General features: G+C 43.6%; 1 protein-coding gene across 1 annotated transcript in view; it reads right to left on the bottom strand.

Moving 5' to 3' along the window:
- LOC134541859 (PAS domain-containing protein cky-1) overlaps positions 1-24,067 on the bottom strand; it is a 388,065-nt gene that overhangs the window by 9,674 nt on the left and 354,324 nt on the right. The window contains exons 6-8 of the mRNA XM_063385558.1: positions 21,441-21,625; positions 6,596-6,702; positions 4,579-4,732 (exon numbers count right to left, since the gene is read on the bottom strand). Coding sequence (XP_063241628.1) covers positions 4,579-4,732; positions 6,596-6,702; positions 21,441-21,625 — 446 coding nt within the window. The remainder of the gene's footprint in view (positions 1-4,578; positions 4,733-6,595; positions 6,703-21,440; positions 21,626-24,067) is intronic.

Genomic DNA, 24,067 nt, shown 5'->3' with positions numbered 1-24,067 from the left:
ACGTACAAGGACTAATTTGCCTACTGACACGTTGAGATATATTTCGTGAAATTTTACGATATAGCTAAATACGCTCTTGGTGTAGTAAAGTAAGCCAATACTCGTGACATAAACTATATCTAATATTTTTCTCCACATTATGAATATGTTTTGCAAAGTATTAGTTTGCCGATACATAGCGGTTTCATTACTCAATGTTACTAACATATAAATTTGAAAGTGTAAGTTTGGATGTAATTACATATGTGCGAAAATGGATACACGAATATGAATATTTTATTCATGTATTATTATTCTCTAATATGCGAATACGTATATATTCACACAAAAATACGAACGTAGGGTAAATATTCACACCTGCAAATACGAATGTGTTCGTATTTTACCAAATATATTCCGGGGTATTTTCAGTATCAAAGTTTATTTTGGTACAAAATACGTTTGGTATATCCCCAAATGTTTACGAAATTGACTGTGTTTATGTTGCTACACGTGGGTCTTCCATCTTTGTGTTCAGCGACTGATCAAGAGTTCATACCGCCCTAGGCTAATTATGAGGACGCGCCCCCGCCAGGTGTGTGTGTTACGGTCGGCCTAACAAGTAGTATATTAGTTCTGACTTTGCTTACTAGTGTGAAAATGATAACATGGTATGATAACACCTTAGGGTGGCAAACCATTTTTTTTTAGCTGACCGTATATAAAGGCAAAGAACCTCGCGCATTTAGTTTTAGTGTTTTGTCTCGGGCTAGTTGAAATATGTAGGGTAGATGCAATGATGCTAGATTAATAGTGCATGCGAAGACACGATTTAAGGGACCCCCCCCCGATCCTCGCGCCCTAGGCTACAGCCTAATTAGCTTAACGGTTAATCAGACCCTGTTTGTGTTACATTTCCGTTAGTCAACTTCCGTTCCATTTCCACGAAATTACGCCTACCAAATTCCGTATACCGAGAGATAAGATGTTTACACTTCGTTAATGTGACGTTCATTGTAAAGCAGTTCTGAAACCAAAGGGGAGGATATTTTTCTGGCTCATCTTTCGTAACCACGTGTGCTCCTTGTGAGCTTGTGCGGGAACGAAAGCCCGCCGAAGCTACAAAGCTCATTGTTAACAGTTGGCGGTAAAACCCCGCCATGTTGTGATTCCCCGGCGATAGCATTAGGTCTCCTGTTCTAGCGGCGGCCCAATTAACTCACGTGAGCGAGCGATAACGAAGAGTCCAGGCGACCGCCGCTAACGGGACTGCTGAGGTCCGCCGGTGTGGCATCGCGCGAGGGCTTATCCGCGTGCCGATCTGCCGACTCTCGTGTTCCGATCCCGGGCGTGAGGGTGGTCCGTCTGGAGACCCGCTCAGGGGAGTTGTTAATTAATGCAATCATGATGATTATGTCGGCCGTTCGACGGCGGGCTGACCGCTGGCGTTTTCTGATGTCGCGGGCCGGGACCACAGAGAGTGCGAACCGGGTCGTTACCACAACGCCGAAATACCACAACGCCGAACGTACAATAACGCCGAATGCCGAATTGACCGCAACGCCGACAGCTGGAAAACTGCTGTGTACCACACCGCCGAAATACAGTAACGCCGAAAAATGTTGCTGTGGGGGGGGGGGGGGGGGGGGGGCACAGGAGCAAAATGAAAAACAACTGAATGAATCTGTGTGCTAACCTTACCTAACCTAACATTTGTGGCAGTCCTGCAATGACGTTTTTCGGTGTTAATGTATTTCGGCGTTGTGGTACACAGCCGTTTTCTAGCTGTCGGCGTTGTAGTCAATTTGGCATTTCGGCGTTATTGTACGTTCGGCGTTGTGGTATTTCGGCGTTGTGGTGCGTCCCCGTACAAACCACCTCGTCTAGCGCTCCGAATCTCGTGACAAGCCAGTCGCTAGCGATCTCCAAACTCAAACAAGGGTAGGGAAAGGCATTTCTCGCGAAAATTTCTGATCTGTCATTAGACTGCAGTAAGTTATTCCCGCAACAGCGATGGTTCCATTGTAATTGGCGGCCGTCTGCAAGAGAGGCCATTGCCCTACTTGTCCGGGACATACAGGGCGCGATTTCTCCCGCAGCGGATGGCTTGTGATTGGTGTGCTGATCTAAACCCAGCCAACCACGAAACACGCGCAATTCTACAAAGTTGAACACCCAGCTTGTTTGAAAATCTATTCGGGAAAACGCATGCCGCTACTGATGGGTAACTTAACTGATCCGGGAAAAGGCAATCAGAGTAAACATTACTTTTACTCTCATTACAACTACTCAACCTTTCGTTATAGGACACATACGTAGTTTAGGAAACATACCCACCATTTTCTCTAGAGACATTTTAATAAATAATAAAGCTGGGTCTGTGTAAATAATGTGAATCTCGTTGGAAGTGTTGAGGAGGGGGGGGGGATCACTGCTCATATAATGTCTTGGATGTGTATTTTAAGATTCAGTTAGGGGTTGTTTTGTCATTTCCGCGGCAGCTGTGTTGTGCAAGCCAAGTACACCTGCATTGACTTGGTAGTATTTGACTCGTGAATAAATGTTGGTCTTATGCAATTACATTTATTTTGTCGTCACAGAATACCTATGCACTCTATCCGAGATTCTTTGTACAGTTCCCATATTAATTGGTCAGCAGTCCTTCGTTTCATTTCCCGCAAAAAATTGTTTATTTAAGGAAAACCGATGTTTTCGAAATGTAGTTTAAATTTGTTCCAGTGAAAGTGTGCAACACTTATTCATGGTTTTTGTGAAAAGTATATTTTTGTTTTATCTGGTGCTACCATAAAACCTTAGTTGAGTTTATTTTTAGTTTGTTAAAAAAAGTGGAAATGTTAATTTTTGCTAGTTTTTTAAACGCATTACAATAATTTTCAAGTTATATATATATATATATATATATATATATGCGATTTGAGCTTTGATATTCATGGATTCACTGGGTGAATACATTTTCATGGCTTAACTTTTTTTTAAAATAATCAATTAACTAGTGTTTACAAATTCAACTTCACAACTTTAAAGTTTTCAATAATTTAGATTAACACAATTCGCTGAATTACTAACCAAACAAAACGTTTAGGAGTTTGAAATCATATTAAGAAAAAAAAATAGGCTACATTATATCAGAATAAACCAATTACGTTACGATGTTTCGTACCCATTGATTTTTTTTTATGAAACAGTTCTTTAATTTAATGCATATGGATCCAAAATGAAGATTCAACATGCAAAGTGATAATTTTTGAACTTATTTAGACGTTTACAAGATGTTTGATACGAAACATAAAAAAATAGTCTTTTCCACATTACTTTGACAGTTTAGCTGGAGGCATCAGTCTATGGTGTGGGGGTGTTTGCTCTAAAGTTGAAGGAACTCAGGTTGGCCATAAACTAGTTGTATAAAAAAATGCTAGAAGATTTCTAATAGTTTGAAAATAACTCGATAGAAATAATCGTAAAAATTTGATTGCAAATGAGTTTTTCATAGGGAAATATCTTGGCAAGAAATCAGTGTTAAACTTCATTGTAACCAACTAATACTGTTTTGCTATCCAGATGATTTCAGCAAATAAGTACACTAAGAGACTAATACCGGACAGCTACAAGAATTTGGTGTGAAAACCTGGCGTTGTTTATCACGTCAGTTCGAATGGATGGCAAACTATTTGCCCAGAATTAACAATGTGGTACATGTGGTACTAACAGTTTGAGAACAAAAAATACCTTTCTTTTCACTTGGAAAAAAAAAAAACTTTTTTTATCATTATTTGGATTTATACATCCTTGGAAATAAGTTAATGATGTTTGACACCAGGTAATATTATATATATATATATATTTTTTTTTTGACAATTTATTTGTGAAAAAAGTATTTGTAGTCGCGCCTCTTGCGCGCTGTCGCCTGTGTTGTAAGTGCAGAGCTGTCCGGTATCAGTCTCTGGGGAAGCCTAGGATGTACATCAAGTTCTGTCCCTGCCCGAACACGCCCGAATATTCACCTTCAGCCAACCTCGGGTTTATTTATATATATTTATATTTCTCTGTTTATTTTAATGTAGCTATACTAACCTAACTAACCGTCCATAGTGTTTTAAAGTGTTTTAATGTAGCTAACCTAACCGACCACTTTTAATATTTGAATTAATTTTTCCTGCGCAGAAATAAAACAAATCCCGAAGTTGGCCGAAGGTGAATAATCGGGGGTGTTCGGGGCAGGGACAGAACTTGATGGACATCTTAGGCTTCCGTCAGTCTCTGTGGCGACGAAGGGAAAGGGGGAGGGGGGACGCAGGGGCGCAACAACTAAATTTACAAAAGGGGGGGGGGGGCAATATATCTTTTTATAAAGAATTGAAGCGGGGGGTCGGTGGGTCCGGGGATCCTCCCCCGGGAAAATTTGTATTTCAAGGTGGAAAATGGTGCTATTTAAGCAGTTTTATTATCTACAAATTGATTACACAGCACTTTCTTTGCCCCCACTTGAAGGTTTCAGTGGGGGGGGGGGGGGGGAAATACTCTCCCCCCCCCTGTAGTTGCGCCCCTGAGGGGGAGGGTGGGGTGACGAAGAGGACCGACCTGAGGACCTGGTTGGTGCACACGATGACGGGCTGCTGGCTGTTCTCCATGTTGTCCTTGACCTGCAGCACGCAGTGCGCCCACAGCCACTCCCCCGTGCGCCGCTGCAGCCGCAGCAGCAGGATGCACGAGCGGTCCTGCTCCGACTGCGTGACTGCGAACAGGACCATCCCCCCTGCATCACGCTCGGCTCCCCTCGGCTCCCCTCGGCTCCCCTCGGCTCCCCTCGGCTCCCCTCGGCTCCCGCCAGTACCCGCCGGAGACGCGCGACTTGTTGCAAGCTTTTGGGCGTGCGCCATTGCTAGATACATGCTAAATTCGCGGATTCATTTCGCGATAGGCTAGCATCAAAACAATTATTATACCTTCGTACCGCTTCTGCGATTGGCCTACATTTTATCCGGGGAACTGTGAGCCAATGGGAAACACTAAAGCAAGAAAGTGCCGAATTACGGACAGCCTAGTTGAGACGTCTCACGCGTCAGTAGCCAATGAACAGGTGTCATTTCCGCGAATATTTAAAGGACTGTGAGTCTATCCTAGAGGTCAATGAATCCGCGAATTTTGCAGGTCTCTAGCCATTGCTAAGCACATGTATGTCTGTAGAAGAAAAACTACAAAAAAAAAAACCAAAAGACAAAAAAAAATTTAAGCAAAAAAAATTGCTGTTGTCAACAGGATATAAACACCACATAATAGTAGTTTTCTTCTACAGACGTACATTTGCTTAGCAATGGCGTATGTCCAAAAGCTTACATCAAGTCATGCACTCCCATTGCACAAATCTTTCAAAGGTAATAGAGACGTGTAACCTCTGACCTCCGGTCACGGAGCAAAATTCGGTGTGTTGCAAAATTCGCTTTGATTACGAAACCCGGACAAGAAATTTTTAATTTAGAATTCTTTGAAATAATCCCGAGCGTGAATAAACACACGCAAACCGTGTTTTCCAACTACATTTCCGGACGCGAACCTCACGTAGTTTCCGCACCCGCCGCTAGAATTCGCTGCAGGGGCAGCTACGTCGATTGTCGATTCATTCAATTTGAAGAACGAAATTTTAAAATTATATAATGGAACGGTTCCGATAATAGTAAAAAAGACTTGAAAAAATAACTAAACCCCAACTTTGGGCCTGATTTTCGACAAGGAAATTTTATTAAAATAATGTCTTGTTGAAATTTATTTAACAGTTACTACGATAAAGTTTCTCTTTGTTAAATTTGATTCGTGAAATCGCCACAGATGACATCACCGCGGTTACACATTTCCGTTCCATTCACGTGAATGACTTCTACCAAATGCCGTATGCCGAAAGCTAAGAACTTAACACAACCACGACTGTGCTACAAAGTTTTTAACATACAGCGGGTGCGAGAAGTGCCAGTCTCCGCCGCTCCCCCCAGACGGGGACTCGTGGATGGGGGAAGCCTTCTTTTCACAGACGAGAGAGCCACACCCGAAGTTACCCGAAGTTCATGCTCGCTTTTTTTTTTTCCTTTCTATCTCATTGTATAAACCGGTGTGGCATTAAATTTTGCGGTCGATTAGGATAGGTTAGCTACATTATAAATACTTAAAAACATTGTGGATGGTTGGTTATATTAGGTACGTATAGCTACATTAAAAATACTGTAAATTCATTTTATGGTTGCTTAACAAATAACTTTTTAATATGTAGCTATCCAAAGCTAGGAAACCGTTTACATGATTTCACAGTATCTTTAATGTAGCCATCCTAACCAAAACAACCGTCCACAATGTTTCAAAGTATTTATAATGTAGCTAACCTAACCTAATATACCATTAGTTATCATGAGTTGTCCAACATAAACATTCACGGACACACGGCAAACGAAAAATATGGCGGCGTACAAATAAATACCGTTGCCTTGTTTATGGTCTTGCCTTTTTATCAACGCCGCCATATTTATTTACAATGAACAATAAAAACTCCCGAAGATCACGATCGGGCGTCTGTGAACAGAAGGTGGGTCGTGCAGGGCTGCCAACTCACTGAGGCGGTGCTTGCTCTGCGCCTCCCGCATGGAGTCCCAGTGCAGCAGGTGGTACCACGAGGCGCCCTGCAGCTCGGCGCGCGGGTAGCCCAGGTGGAACTCGCCGCTGCGAACAGGCAGAACCACCGCGTCACTAGGCGGGCGGGCACACGACTACTAGCCGGGCGGAAGGTACGCATCCAAAGTGTTAGGTACTTATATAACATTCTTGACGACTAAAAGCTTTGTAAACTGTGCGAAAAACAATTAATGCTGTTTTGTAAATAAAAAAAAGTAGATTATATATAAACTAGATAATGCCCGGCATGCGTTGCAATGCCTCAATCAATTTTTTTTTGTAATTTTTAAACGTATACTAAGCATCTCTCTTTATCTCTCTAATTCTCTATCTCTCTATGTATATCTCTATAACTCTCTCTATCTTTCTATTTATATCTCTATCTCTCTATATATCTTTCTAGCGGACCCGACAGACATTGTCCTGCCCAAATGTACTTTTTGTGAGATATGGATATGGCGGTAAGTATTTATACGCTGGACATTTTGTATCTTCTCAATATACATACCCCTCCTCTTGGGCACGCCACTGCCGTTACCAAAAACCTTTCCCATGGTTACGCAGAAGGCAACAAAAATGCAAATGCCCGTTGCCATGAAGGCTAATTATCAACAATGCTTAGTTTTTTTGCTTTTAAAGCGTGTATTTTTAGTTTTTCTTAACTCAGAATCGAGATAAAATATCCAATTGTGAATCTAAACCATCCTCGAATCCCCGTGAACTCACACACAAAATTTCATCAAAATCGCGTACAAACAGACAGACAGAAAAAGTACTGTTTTATTATAGTAAGATAGATAGATTATTCTTACATGTTCGCATCTATGCAGTATATGAAAAATCAGCATGCATAGCCCCACACCTATAACTATACGTATCTGCTGCCCACGACTTTTTCCGCATGGAATTTTGTATTATCTTGCACCATTTAGAAATTTAAACATTATTACATAACAGTTGATACAGTTGTAGTAGTTTTCTTATGTTCACAAATGATAATTTTTCTCACCTCTATTTCAGTCTTTGCAATAAAAATATGTTACTACCTAAATTTTGAGTTAATATTTTTCTACTTTCAAATGTAATGACGGGAAGACACTTCATAAAATGTCTTTGTAAACCACATTTACTGTTTTTTCCGTCTCGAGCTAGAATGTAAAGATTGTCTGCATTACTGACCCGCGAGCAAGCTTCATACATTTCAGAGAGAGAGAGTGAGAGAAAGACACCTATTGAATGTCTATCTAACTAATTTTTTTATGAGAGCATATTTTCATTAAATAAATCATGAAATCATTCAACGATAAAAGCTGTTTATTTAATTAAGCGGACGGGTTCTCTCCAAGGAGAAAATTGACGCGGCGAGACCTCGTGGACATAGAGAAATGACACACACTCACTATTTGTGTGGCTATGAAACATGATTTTTTTCTGCAATTTAAATTGTAATATACAAAAAGGGTATTGAAAATTGAAACAAATATGGCGACACTAAAAACTGTCAGGATCTTAATTTTTTTCTTACTCTCTACTTAGTTCCTTACAATAGCAAAACTTAATGGCTTCTAATAATGCGTTGCAATTTTTGCTTTTAAAGCGTGTTTTTTTAGTTTTTATTAACTCAGAATCGAGATAAAATATCCAATTGTGAATCTAAACCATCCTCACTATTTGTGTGGCTATGAAACATGATTTTTTTTCTGCAATTTAAATTGTAATATACAAAAAGGGTATTGAAAATTGAAACAAATATGGCGACGCTATAAACTGTCAGGATCTTTATTTTTTTCTTACTCTACTTAGTTCCTTACAATAGCAAAACTTAATGGCTTCTAATAATGCGTTGCAATTTTTGCTTTTAAAGCGTGTTTTTTTTTAGTTTTTCTTAACTCAGAATCGAGATAAAATATCCAATTGTGAATCTAAACCATCCTCGAATCCCCGTGAACTCACACACAAAATTTCATCAAAATCGGTCCAGCCGTCTAGGAGGAGTTCAGTGACATACACACGCACACAAGAAATATATATATAAAGATTGAGTAAGAAATGACAAATTTCTGGTATGCATGATCGTAAAAAATCACTCTCACAATTTTTTTTCCATAACGTGCCTAAAACAGTATAACTTCAATAAATATATAGGTACATATATTTATAAACCTATATCTTAATAAAGGCATTGCATAATACATAATAACAATAGTGAAAGGAAAAAATATGCCAACAGCAAAGATATGATATTAGGTGTTATTAGAGACAGGTGACATTTCTGAACGACTTGAACTGAGAACCAGGATATGTATGATCAGTGCAGGTCTGAGTCGCCATCTGTATACGAGCGGCAGAACGAAGCGAGGCAGGGAGAGCCGTGACGTGTCTGGGCTGGGTCGTTACCACGACGCCGAACGTACAATAACGCCGAATACCAAATTGACCGCAACGCCGACAGCTATAGAAAACTGCTATGTACCACAACGCCGAAAAATGTTGCTGCGGGGAGGGGAGGCCACAGGAGCAAAATGAAAAACAACTGAATGAATTTGTGTGTGTTTCTTAAATGTATCTTAACGCCGAAATACCACAACCTAACCTAACCTAGGCTAGCCTAACCTAACCTAACCTAACCTAACCTAACCTAACCTTACCTAACCTAACCTTTGTGGCAGTCCTGCAATGACATTTTTCGGCGTTATCTAATGTATTTCGGCGTTGTGGTACACAGCAGTTTTCTAGCTGTCGGCGTTGTAGTCAATTTGGCATTCGGCGTTATAGTTTTCGGCGTTCTTGTACGTTCGGCGTTGTGGTGCGTCCCCGTCTGGGCTGAGACCGCAGGCGCAGTGCGAATGTCTCCGGAGCGGGCCGCGCGCTCGCAAATCATGCACGCCCCGATGGCTCGCCGGACACCGCAACACGAAGATTACACTCCCGCCCCCCTCTCTCCCCTCTCCCCGACCACCAGGCAAATTGCCCTAATTCCTCTCCATACATCAACGAAGCACCGACGATGCCGAACCCCCCCCCCCCCCTCCCTTCACACCACTTACATCGGGCCAATAATTACTGCGATGGGAAATTACGAGCTATGCGGAGTTCGTCGGCTCTTACATCGTGCCATAAAGCACTCCCTCCCCTCCTAGACTCCCCCGTCACGCGGCGTAGTTGCACACATGAAGTCTTCAGTGCGACGATTAGCTCCCCTGATTGCACTGGAATCTTCGGAACAAGTATTCCCACAAGGATCCATCTTCTTCCACGGTCCATCGGAAACGCAACGTGCGTTTCAAGCCACTTACACAATCGCGCACTTGATCGATGACCTACCTGCAAGTTCTGCACTGCGACGGGCCGTTTACAACGCTTTTTAAGTCGCCTGGTCCTGAAAGTTTGGTTATTTTAAATGTCAACGAGTTTAACAATGCATCAAACACACATTAAACGATGGGAGAGAAGCTTTAAGGATCGCAATTCAGCATGATCTGCGCACGTGGAACTGCATCGAAGCAATCCAAACGAAATTGACAGGCCCATGATGAAATACTGAACGGTAAGGTCGCGATCACATTAATAAGTATGTAGTGCGGTAGATAAATTGCGAATTTGTCGTCACCTGTTCATAGTATTTAGTCAATTGTAGATTCCTGTCTTCTGCGAAGGTTTATTTTTCTTTCTAAATAGATGTTCGGTAACAGTTTTGAAACCCGATCATACTGGCGGTATTAAGCAGGACTGACGTTGGAAAGTTTTTCGGACGACAGTGATCACTTCTCGCCGAGTTGGTAAAGGAACGTTGGTGGAGTTCCTTTCGACGAAGCTCTCATGAACTCCCTGGAGCCCCTCCGGTCTTCCTCGAAGTACCATTGACGGAGATGAGATCTCTGTTGGACCACATCCTAGCGGACGTGTCACAGCAGGTCTGGCACCTGTGGCAGTTGATCCGGGCGGCGGGGACAAAGGGACACGGGATTGGTCGGGATCTTCGGAGGGGGACAGTCGGCGATCGCGCCGAGTCACATGTCGTTACCACCACGCCGAACGTATACAATAACGCCGAATACCATAACGCCGAATGCCAAATTGACCGCAACGCCGACAGCTAGAAAACTGCTGTGTACCAAAACGCCGAAAATTGTTGTTGCGGTTTGGGGGGGGGGAAGGGGCACAGGAGCAAAATGATACACAACTGAATGAATTTGTGTGTGTTTCTTAAATGTATCTTAACGCCGAAATACCACAACCTAACCTAACCTAGCCTAGCCTAACCTAACCAAACCTAACCTAACCTAACCTTTGTAGCAGTCCTGCAATGACATTTTTCGGCGTTAATGTGTTTCGGCGTTGTGGTGCGTCCCCCCGAGTCGCCCTCGTAGCGTCGTGTGTCGCGTCGGCGTCCACGCACGGGTCAAGAGAGAGCGAGCTCTTCTCGCGGCGATGGAGGCCGTGCAGGGGTGGTAGGAGGGGGGAGTGAGGAAGCTGCGCTGAGTCACCGTCCAGAGACGGCCGCTGGTACTCCCGCCTGCAAACGACGCGATCCTCGATACGCGATCCTCCGCCGTTCCACGACAACCTCCCGGCGAGGCAGTGAATAATGAGCGGCGAGATCCCGGCCGCGCCTAGCTGCGAGCTGCCGAGATCGGGAGGCCCGCCTCTGGCTTTTGTTAGCGGCGAAGGAAGCATCGCTCACTTCCCCGTGGCATGCGGGTCGCGAGGAGGACAGATGCGAGATGAGACACTGGCCGATTCCCTCAGAAAGCACGAGTACAAAGCTTTGAATAAGAGACTCTGCCAAGGTTTCCGTGCGCCTCTCTACATACCTCCACCCATTTGTAAAAATATAACGATAATTTAATATATTTACAGTTCTTTTTCCTCGTGCAATTATTTGACGTGTAACATCTTATCTCTCGGTATACGGCATCTGTTATTAATTTCGTGAATGGAATGTAAGTCGCATGGAACGTAAATGAAATCCAGTGCTGCCATCTGTGGCGGATGAAGTGAAACAAAATTCACAAAGGGAAACTTTATAGTATATAGTTGGGTTTAGTATTTTTTCAAGTTTTTTTTTTGCCTTCAGTGGGGCCGTTTCATTATATACTTAGTTTAAAATTTCGGTCTACTAATCAAAATAGTAGACGTAGTTGCTCCGTCATTAAATTCTAGCGACGGTTGCGGAAACTACGTGATATTCGCGTCATGAAATGTAGTTGAAAACACATTTGTTTGCGTTTATTTATCACGCTCGATATTATTTTTAAGAATTCTACGTTTAATTTAGTGTCCGAGTGACGTATTACAAGTGTATTTCCAACACGAGAACACGTGAATTTGCTCGTTACCGAGGTTCTCTGGCGAGAACTGAAATACTCGCTCACAATTTTTTTCAAACAATGACCCCTGTATAAGTGTGTATGAAACCAAAGAAATAATTTTATTTTTTAATTCGTCAAATGCGAGGTTATCATAGACGGTAACACACGACATACACCATGACATACAGGCATATATCCAAGCTTTTGTCTGGGAAACAACATGATGAAATGAGATCACGATCAACTTCCTGTGTTTCGCCACCGATTCAACTTGTTGTGGAACTTGGGTATATCGACATTTCGTCGGCTGCGAGTTGATAACCCGTAACTGCGCGAGATGTAGCGACGGAATGAATGTGTTGGGTTTGGTTATGGGGGGGATGGATGGGGGGGGGGATTCCCCTGAGAGGACCTACTGGAATGTCCCCAAAGTTCACCCTTTTGCCTGTCTCAGTTTGACCCCATGACCCCAGCCACAGCAACGCGAACCCGGATCACCTTGTCGATCTCTGTTTCTTCCTGTGGTCGAAGGAAATCAAGCTAAGCAGCCAGCAGTACACCCAGGTACTACAGAACCAAGTTGTGGTCTCTGACTCGAAACCTCCCACCACCAGGCTGCTCACCTGGCTGCTAACAGGGACCGGAAAAATTCGCGGGTTCAGTGACCTGTAGGATGAACTCCACATAGTTCTACGTACACTCGGTCAAATGCCACCCACTCATTGGCTGCTGTCTTGTGAGACGTCCCAGCGTAGCAGCCTGTGATTCGATAAAGCTTTGGTTGGGTGTTTCTCATTGGCCCAGAGTCATCCAGGTGAGTTGTGAACCAATGGCAGAGGCAGCACTGAGGTATAACGATTTGTATTTTAGCCTACCGCGAAATGAATTCGCGTATTTTTCCGGTCTATACCTATAATAATGAAAGTAAATTATGGTTATAGACGAGCTAAGCGGCGCGATGAGTTTCAAGTCATTAATTATATGCGTGAAAAGGAGGGGGAAGGGGTTGCGTGGAAAATTTTTCGTCGTTAAAAAATTGCTAAATTTGTTTGTTAGATGATTTGGCTGTAGGCTCAAACGCGGGGCCGTGAAGATGGCTCCCTTTTTGGGCTACCAAACGGCGGGCATAGTTCCGGGTTGTTTACAAACAGTTCATAATTTAATAACACTGTCTGATTACGAATAGCGTTAGGAGACATCGAATTTGTTTCGGGGTTTCGTTTATAACGTAGGCTGTGTTTTTTTTTTTTTAAGCGAAAAGGGCTTATCAGTTTTTACGGGCTTTTTTTTTTTTTTTAGGTATGGAAAAATTGTTGCGCAGATATTGGAAGTATATGTTCATATGTGCAGGGCCTCTATCTGAAATGTTCCACACTAAAATAATGTTATCACTCAACGTTCCATAGAGGCGCGTTATACCGACACGAAACTGCCGGCAAACAACTCAAAATCAGGCCGTGAGACGCGAGGAAAAGGCGGGCTGCGGCGCAAGGGAAGTGGCGGGGCGTGTTGCCACACTCGACACGTGCAGGTGCGAAGTGGAGCGGCAGGAGGATGAGGGGGAGGGAGGGAGGGAGGGAGGGAGGGAGTAGTCGGCTGTCGGCGCGACGAAGACAAAGTGACAGCCGGGCCGCGACCTCCGCGCCGCCTGTCGGCGACCCTCAAACTGGGGCAGCGCCGCCGCCGCCGCCGCCGTCGTAGTTTCGGGGGTTCAAAAGCTCCCGCCGAGCACAATGGCGGCACCTCGCCCCCCCTCCCTAAATAACACGTCTCGCCCTATCGGCCCGTCATCGCGAGCGCCCGACCTGACAAGGCCACGTCGGCGTCCAGGTGCCGGCTGCCTCTCCCGAGAGACGCCCACCCCCTCCCCTGCCCTCCCCCAGGGTCCGAGGGTTCGACCCTTCCCAGGCGCACCTCGGACACAAACCCGGTCATACACGAGGGGCGTTGGCAAGTGTCGAGTATGACGATCTCCCGACGCGCAAAAAAATATGCATTCTGAAACGTAGTCAAGAGCAATAACTTTAAACCTTATAGAGACCTGTAAAATTCGCGATTTCAAATCCCTAAGTTTATACACCATGATCGTATATGCACTCGTGCAAATTACATCTGCTGATTGCTTAACGACTCGTAACACCTGTTGACTGGAATGATTTTGATTAGCTAATTCTTCTGTCAAAGATTTTTCATTGGCCCAGAGTCCTTCAGATAAACTGTGGCCCAATCACTGAAGCAAAATAATGTCAAAAGTATTTGGACTCTCTCCTATCGCGAAATGAATCCGCGAATTTTACAGGTCTCTACAGTCATAAGTTTTAGGTTTGGAATCCTTTTAGCTCTCATAATTCGCTACGTTCCAAAAATATTTACATATACGTAGTTCACTTTGGCGGTGTTATCTATGCAACACATCGTGAAATTTATAACTACATACTTGAAACGTTCTACAGTTTTTCGATTGTTCCTCATAAATTAGTACATAAGGAGATAACATAACATCACATCACATAACATAGCTGCCAGCATTGAGCTTTCGAGTCTAATATCGCGATGTCAATAAGTCCATGCAACTTTTACTCAAAAGGAGTTGGTACCAGCTGTCTACGTTTCCATCTGTCTTCAACGTTCGTAAACACTGCCAAAGTTTCCGTGATATAATGAAACTGTAAATATTTTATAATTTTTTCCCTCGTACGCTTTTTTTTTTTTTTTCATGTGTAACATCTAACTCTCGATACACGGCAATTATTAAGAGTAATTTCATGGCGGATGGAGCGAAACAAAATTTACAGAGGGGAGTGTTTATAGTATTAACGGTTTAATGAATTTCAACAGGACGGACAGTATTTTAATAAAATTTACTTGACGAAAATCAGGTTTAAGGTCGGGGTTTAGTATTTTTTTTTTTTCAGTCTTCTTTTGTTTTTAGCGGAGCCGTTTCATTACATAGTTTAACATTTCGGTCTGCTAATCAAATTGTTTAACGTCACCTAGCTGCTCAGGCAGAAAATTCTAGCGGCGGAAAATACGTTATATTCGTCTCAATAAATGTAGTTGACCACACAATTTTCGTATAATGTTCGCAGGCTTTTCACGGCCATTGTCTGAAGTAGCTTGGCTTCTGGTCTGTAGCCGTGTCCTTAACGAATAATTCCACCGACGTTTCGGTCGACATTGCAATTCGCCATCATCAGGGAGCAGTTAGTTACCTACTGAGTAGGTAGGTAACTGTAGGTAACTCAGTAGGTAACTTCTCCCTGATGATGATGCGACTGCAATGTCGACCGAAGACGTCGGTGGAATTATTCGCCGAGGACACGGCTACAACCCAGAAGCCAAGCTACTTCAACACAATTGTCGTATATTCATCGCGCTCAACTAAGGTCGGAGCTTTTTCACTTAGTCCATACTTTTGTCCTAGTTCAATTATGGCATCCCTTCGAAGTTGTTTGTTTTTGTATTCTTTTAAGCTAGTGTTCCACAGGAGTTCATGTTTACGGTAGTCTTCTATGAACTGCAATGTGCTTTCCTGGCTATCTGACATTATGTTATTCACTATGCACAATCACAGTACCAACTAACTGAACTCTGACAACTGTCGTCAACTACAAAAACACGCACACTTGTGTAGACAAACACGGCGTAGCGCACGGAAATGGCCGATGATACCCACTGACAACGGGAACACGTGCGCTACCAGACGCGCTACTGACTTCCAGGTAAACGCGCATCGTCTGGACGTGGCTCATGAGCACAAGATGAGCCACGCGAGGGAGGGAGAGTGCGGAGTGGGGGGTTGAGCGCGGCGGTCCCACGGCGGGCAAGAGGGCTTATCTCGGCGCGGATCCCCGGCCGTGGAGCGTGTAGGCGCGTGGGTTGCCTGGGGTTCGCACGACACCCTGCCCCCTCTCACCGTCTAGGCGTCTGTCCAGCACTTCCCGTCTGGGGCATGCGTGCATTGCCGCGTCACAGCGGACAACAAACACCCCCTCCTAGACACCACCGGACTGCCAACATCTTCAATATATATATATATAATTAAAAATATGGCTCTCTAAATTCACAGACACGTTCCCAAGGTAATACTGAATCAATGGGGAAGCCTTCTTTTCACAGACGAGAGAGCCAAACGCCCGATCGTGCATCTTCGGTTTTTTTTTGTTCATTGTAAAAGGTTAGGTTAGCTACATTATAAATACTTTAAAACATTGTGGACGGTTGATTTGGTTAGGATAGCTACATTAAATATACCTACTGTGAAATCATGTAAACAGTTTCCTAGCCCTGGATAGCTCCATATACTTATTAAAATGTTATTTGCTAAGCAACCATAAAATGATTTTACAGTATTTTTAATGTAGCTATACTTACCTAATATAACCAACCATCCACGATGTTTTAAAGTATTTATAATGTAGGTAACCTATCCTAATCGACCGCAAAATTTAATGCCACACCGGTTTATACAATGAGATAGAACGGAAAAAAAAGCTAGCATGAACTTGGGGGAACTTCGGGTGTGGCTCTCTCCTCTGTGAAATGAAGGCTTCCCCATATTCGCCCCAAAAGCTTCCTCGGATACCGGCGTCCCTGCTTCAGTAGTCTGCAGCGCCCTTCTAGAACTGACGAGTGCGGCTGGGGCGAGTCGCGCCGACCCAACGACGCCCGAAGCGTCGAGATGAGCGTCGCGCGTTCACGAGGCGAGCCGTGGAATTCCCAAGGCCACTCAGCGGTAGATAACAGCGCCGTTGCAGGACGAGGGGGAGGGGGGGGGGGTAGTGACGACCCTTGTAATCCGGCCAGGCGCGCGAGGCATGCCATACGTCAGTGGACCGCATGTGACATGGCGCGTGACGTCATTGGCCTGGCAGGGCCGCCAGCCAGCTCCGAACCTGGCATCGCGGTCTGGTCTCTCGCCTTCGTAACAATATGTTACAACACATTGGTCTCGGTCCAGTTTTTGATGTTCGTACTAACCGGAGGGTAAATTTTTCCTGCCAATAAAATCGATTGAGTTTAGAAATTCCTCATTATTACTAGTGATACCTTTACTTTATCCAGTTGCATGGAATAAATTTACTGATGACGATCGTAAACACAGAATAAAACCATTGTCCGCTGGCTTAGCTCGCTGAAGACTACGTTTACGTAGCGAAATCAGACAACTGCATAGCTCAGCTCTGTCTGAAGTACACAGGGTGAAACATCCCACGAACTACATGATTATAAACACATCATTAACACCGTTCTAGTTGGGATTCAAACTCTTTAGACATAATTGCTTGCTAGAAGTGGCTTACTACTAGAGACCGGAAAAAAATTCGCGGATTCCTTTTCGAGACAGTCTGGAATCCAAACTCGTCTAGCTTAATGCTGCGTCAGTGATTGGACCGCAATTTTACCTGTAGGACTCTTGAGCCAATGGCAAACACTCAACAAAAGAAGTATCGAATCATAATAATCGCAGTGAACAGGTGTCTCGAGTCGGTAGCCAATGACCAGGTGATATTTGCCCGAGTACATAGAGAATCGTCGAGTCTACCCTAGTGGTCGTTGAAACCGCGAATTTTTCCAGTCCCTACTTACTACACCCAGTAGTTGCGTCCTTGCTTGCAGGTTGGCGTGGGAAATGCTGGAGGTAATCGCGCGCGCAGAGACGAGCTCGTGTCCTGGCTCGTCCTCGAACAGGCCCAGACGGGACATCGCGAGCCCAACCCGATCCTTACCGGCTCGCCAACTGCTGCTTCCCGACCGCCGCATTTGCATTCCGGCGTCGCCGCCGGGACTGCAGACGAGGAGCGATTACACTGGGCGAGTTACCTTCGCGACCGTCGGCGATGAAAGTGCGGTCCGCCCCTTGAACGAGAGCCACTTTTCCGACAAATAACTTTATCAGCGTGGCAAGTTTGACTGGTGAAAGGTGGGCTACCCTAGTTCTTTTGAAGGGGGAAAAAAATAACTTTATTTAAATTTATAGGAAGAATTTGGGACGAATAACAGCTTCTTGAAATATTCTTCGTATTTGCGCAATAGAGAGTTTACGGTGGGTAACTTTTTTTCTTTTTCTTGATTTGCGTTTTTTTCAGTAATATGTTGTTCTCAATATTACCTTTAAAATTGAACGCTACAATAATTATTTTCTGAAAAAATTCGTGTGCTCAGCGTCTTCTAGGATAGACTCCACAATACTCTACATACTGCTGAAAACATCCCTTCTTCACACACACGGTGTGCAGAGCTTCAGAAGAACCATCTAGACTTGAAAATTGCTCAAGTTTTTTTTAGAATATGTATTTTAAAAAACTGAAAAATGACTAAAAACACGTGTTTTCAGAATATTTAGGCATGGAAAATTCCGGGACTCACTTATCTTGATTTATCCGCCAAATAATGTCATGGCTAACGCTGAAATCTCATAGTTGCGTGTCGCGCCAGGCCAATGGAGACACCGCGCTAGAAGCACCAGCGAGCGTCGCGCTTATCATCCCGCCTCACCAACCGACAAATGCACTCCCGACCAGGCGGGCGCCTGTATGCTGCCCGCTGCCATTTTCCCAGAAAGATAAATACCGAGAGTTGTCGGTGGGGACGCACCACAGCGCCGAACGTACAATAACGCCGAATGCCAATTTGACTACAACGCCGACAGCTAGAAAACTGCTGTTTACCACAACGCAGAAATACATTAACGCCGAAAAAATGTCATTGCAGGACTGCCACAAAGGTTAGGTTAGGTTAGGCTAGGTTAGGTTAGGCTAGGTTAGGTTAGGTACACAAATTCATTCAGTTGTTTTTCATTTTGCTCCTGTGCCCCCCCCCCCCCTCCCTCCCCGCAGCAACATTTTTCGGCGTTACTGTATTTCGGCGTTGTGGTACACAGCAGTTTTCTAGCTGTCGGCGTTGCGGTCAATTTGGCATTCGGCGTTATTGTACGTTCGGCGTTGTGGTAACGACCCGTTGTCGGTGCGCTTGCCCGTCAGCCAGGATGCGGCCAGTGTAACCCAGCCCCCACGCGCGCCGGCCGCCAGTAACTCACCGGCCTCGCGTGATGTGTGTTTTGCATCGGCAATGCGACCCCTAGCGTGACGCCGGCCAAACACGCTGATGAGCGTCATATTCGCCCACGCGCGCCCCCGGCCCGCCTGCTTCCGGAACTACAAAAACAAACGAGTGTCGAATGCTGCGGTGGAGGAGGAGTGGCCCACAGCTCAGGGGGGAAGGGAGGGAGGGATCTCGCGATTTACGTCCAGGATCTCGGGTTTGTCGGTTAAGCGACGCCGGATGTATTATGCATGTATTTTTAACGAGAGCGTCCTTAGAGACCCGGTGAACCCTTTCTTTTGCTCTTTTTTTTTGTTACTTAACTCAATTTTCCCCCTTGTGTGTAGCATACTACTAAATCCTTTTTTTTTTTTCGAAAAAAAAAATATATATTCCGCTAAACTGCAAGAGACTGAAAGTCTGTAACAGTATTTTCTGTGTGTCACCATTGTAAATATGTGCATGACTGTGCACACGCTATGTAAACAAATCCAGGTCAATAAACGAAAACAATATAAAAAAACCAAAACCAAACCATTTCTATTCTTGACGAATAATCACGACAGGGCTCTTATTTTTCAAGTTTCTTTAAAAATTTTATCGCCAGATATTTGTCAACTGTTACTTAATAGCAGTGAGAAGTCATGCAAGTGTTCACAGTTATGTTCACTTGCGTGACATTGCGCCCATTAATGCGCGCCCATTAATGCCTCTTATTTTAAAATGTCTTTATGTAAACATCACATGTCTTAAACTCAATAAGCTATGTATTATTGGATTAAACAAATTAATTTCGTTTTGGAACACCTACACTGGTCGTAAAGTCTTGTTATATCAATAAAATATCAAAACATTTGACTTCAGTTACACAATAAAGTTTCTATGTTAGAAACATTTAAGTTGACATTAATTTATTGTTTTTACGTATTACAGAAAAAAGAAGTGTTTCTTACTTTCAATAGCAAAAATTTGTTCCGAGTTCAAATAGTTCCACTTTGCAAATAAAATAAAAATGTGATCAATTTTATAACTAAGTTTTCTGGGATAATTTAAGTGGTACTTCACAGCGAGCAATCATGTTTTTTTTTAAATAATCTAATACTTAAAATTGCTGTAGAAAAAATATCATAGAGCTGAAATAATGAACGATTCGCTCTAAGAAAGTAACATTTTTGACACCCAAGAACCAATACGCAGAGACGTTTGTCTGGCGCGAATTCAATTATTTTATTATTTTATTACATCATTCTGAAAATATAAACTAAAAACAAATGAGCAAATACCATAATTATAAAATAAGGAAAGGTCTTTTAACTTAACACAGTGAAATTTCCAATTTAATGGCAAAAAAAAAAAAGGTTTTTCAAAACAGATGAGGTAATTTACGCCTTTTAGGTATAATAGACGCTATATTATGTAGAGCGTTGAGCGATCCATCCTTGAGGTCAATGAACCCGAGCAGTTTGCCAGTTCCTACTTACTTTCTGTTTCCATCTCTGAGGATTCGACAACCACGGCACACTCTAAGTAAACGGGAAGCTACAGTTCACAGGGGATTAGAGCCGCACCCGAGCAGTCCCGAAGTTCTGCGAAGTTTGCCGATCGCTCGTGGAAAAAACCAACCGTTCATAAAAGAAGATCCGGAAAATGAAGGACAAAGGGAAGCCTTCTTTTCACAGACCAGAGAGCCAAACCTCCGATCGTGCATCTTCGGTTGTTTTTTTTTGTTCATTGTAAATAAATATGGCGGTGTTGATAAAAGGATACTAATGGTCAATTAGGTTAGGTTAGCTACATTATAAATACTTTTAAAACATTGTGGACGGTTGATTTGGTTAGGATAGCTACATTAAAGATACGGAAAAAAAAAAAACATGAACTTCGGAGAACTTCGGGTTTTGGCTCTCTCGACTGTGAAAGGAAGGCTTCCCAAGAATAAACGGTGGGGACGCACCACAACGCCGAACGTACAATAACGCCGAATACTATACTATAACGCCGAATGTCAAAATTTACCACAACGCCGATAGCTAAAAAACTGCTGTGTACCACAACGCCGAATTACCACAACGCCGAAATACATTAACGCCGAAAAATGTCATTGCAGGACTGCCACAAAGGTTAGGTTAGGTAAGGTTAGCACACAAATTCATTCAGTTGTTTTTCATTTTGCTCCTGTGGCCCCCCATCCCCGCAAAAATATTATTCGGCGTTGTGGTACACAGCAGTTTTCTAGCTGTCGGCGTTGTGGTCAATTTTGACTTTCGGCGTTGTGGTCAATTTTGACATTCGGTGTTATGGTATTAGGCGTTATTGTACGTTCAGCGTTGTGGTATTTCGGCGTTGTGGTAACGACCCCAAACGGTGGGCTGACTCTGAGTGAGTGAGTAGTAGCATGTAGTAGGTAGGTATGGCCGTATGGGTACTCACTTCTTGTCGATGTGCAGGAACTTCATGTCCATGGAGTGGATGGAGGTGAAGACGTGAGTGGCGCCCTGCACCACGCACTCGCGAGTCTCGGGCATGGCCACGGGCGTGCAGGTGGCCAGGAACACGGGCTCGTTGCGGCTGCACAGCGGCAGGAAGGACAGGTAGTGTCCTTGCACCAGCACCACCTGTCGGCAGCGCGCGCAACCACTGCTTACACCGTGTGCCATGAGTAGAGACCCGACAAATTCGCGGGTTCAATGACCTCCGGGATAGACTCCGCTATCCTCTACACACTCGGGCAAATGCCAACTGTCCATTGGCTGCTGACTTGTGAGTCGTCTAGACTGGGGACATTTCAATGAGTGAGGGTCTCTAATTGGCCCCCAGTCCTCCAGATTAACAGTGGACCAATGACAGAAGCAGCACTAAGGTATAATTATTTGAATTTTAGCATAACACGAAATGAACCTGCGAATTTTTCAGGTCTCTAGTCATAAGGAACATCAAGAACGTACAAAAAATATTAAAATGAACTTGCAAACGCACAGAAAACGTCTAAAATCAGCACATGTCAAAAAAATTAATAACATAAGCAGCACAGAAAATCCCGTGGAAGGTATAAGTCAAAACATTATTACAGCATGGGCTAAAACAACGACAAAGTAGCAAAAAGGACAGTAAATAAAGACAATAAAACTCGGACAACTCAGCGACCAACAGCGAACCCAACGACGACACTGAACAGATGATGTGGACAACACAACACAGAGACGCTCAGGCTAACCCAGCGATGTAACAAAGCAGATATGTTGGACACAACGACAACTGCACAGCCGAACACAGCAGACTTGCTAAGACAACAGTTGGCAAGTTTCGGGAACTCAGGCCGGTTCCTTTCCTCAGGAAGTAACCGACTTTTTTTTTGTCTTTTATTAAGATTCCTTATGAGTAGAGACCGGATAAATTCGCGGATTCCTTTCGAGACAGGCTGGAATCCAAACTCGTTTAGCTTAATGCTGCGTCAGTGATTGGACCGCAATTTACCTGAAGGACTCTGAGCCAATGGCAAACACTCAACAAAAGAAGTATCGAATCATAAGAATCGCAGTAAACAGGTGTCTCGAGTCGGTAGCCAATGACCAGGTGATAGTTGCCCGAGTACAGAGAGAATCGTGGAGTCTATCCTAGTGGTCATTGAAACCGCGAATTTTTCCTGTCCCTACTTATGAGTAGAGACCGGAAAAATTGGCGAATTCGTTTCGCGATAGACTAAAATACAAATAGTTATACCTCAGTGCTGCCTCTGCTATTGGCTCACAACTCACCTGGATGACTCTGGGCCAATGAGAAACACCCAACCAAAGCTTTATCGAATCACAGGCTGCTACGTTGGGACACCTTACAAGACAGCAGCCAATGAATGGGTGACATTTGACCAAGTGTACGTATAACTATGGAGTTCATCCTACAGGTCATTGTACCCGCGAATTTTTTCGGTCCTTACTTATGAGACAGTGTAACCAGCAATGGTGTGTATGTCCAAGTTAACATCTTGAACCAATTTTCCTCACAAACAACTATTAAAAGAACTTAGTTTTTTTTCTGATCATATAAATATTTTGAACGTTTATGATGGCTGACACAGTTGATGCGTTACTTAAGTTGTTAATTCTCGTGTTAACTTGTGTGTCTGAGTTGCAATACAGTAGTTAATGTTTAATATTTCATTACATTTTAATACTTTCTGCATTACATTACTACTTCAAATTAGATAACTAAAACTAAACATGTGCCTGCAAGAATTAATAAATGTGAATAACGCACATATGCTCGTTTGCATTTAAAGTACCCACATCATAGCCTCGTGTGCAGAAGACAAGAAGAATCGATCTTAATCTACATTTGGCTAGTGCATGGGGGAAATTTTCATCCATGCGTTTTAATTACACTTTCCCCCGTGAAGTTATTTTAATATCTAACGTTCTTTTGCTAGTGGATTAACAAAAAAAAATATTTCTAACGTAGTTACTCATTTTTAATACTCGAAAATGTGTATATGGTTTTTCTTTGTATTACTGGGATACGCAACACTGTTTGTTTTTTTTCTTTCGCAGATCTGCTGAGTAAATGATTCGCACGTCAGCTGGCAGCATCGCGCACCAAACACGAGGTAAATTAAACGCATTTCTTCTGCACACGTATTCCTAATCACGATTTGTTGGTAGACGCAAGAACTACCAAAATCAGCCAAAAGGTTTGGATGTTTTCTTTTACTGACTCTCTCACAAGGAAAAAAAAAATATTCGTACATCCTTTCCCAACTAGGTGCTAGAAAATACGGTATCTCAGTTGGTGAGAGAGTATACAGCGAGAACGTCATTATTTTATTACGTTAAGTAAGATCTGAACCAAGAATCAAAAGAGGTAACTGGGAAATGACTTCCACCACAGCACTGCCAGCCCCTGGTCAGTAAAATACTGCCGGCGGACATTCGGAAACAAATTCCCGGTGCGTGTCGGACACGGGAGGACATCCATTTCGGCCCCTGGGCGCGTCCTTATCTTGATGGCCGACCAGGAGGTGATTGAGACTGCGTCCTGTTGGCCCCCCTGCGCTGGGGCGGGAG

The sequence above is a fragment of the Bacillus rossius genome, assembly GCF_032445375.1.
Source record: "Bacillus rossius redtenbacheri isolate Brsri chromosome 4 unlocalized genomic scaffold, Brsri_v3 Brsri_v3_scf4_2, whole genome shotgun sequence".
NCBI classification, from domain to species: Eukaryota; Metazoa; Arthropoda; class Insecta; order Phasmatodea; family Bacillidae; genus Bacillus; species Bacillus rossius.
The sequence above is the reverse complement of the archived record's forward strand: the minus strand, read 5'-3'. Positions and strand labels throughout refer to the sequence as shown.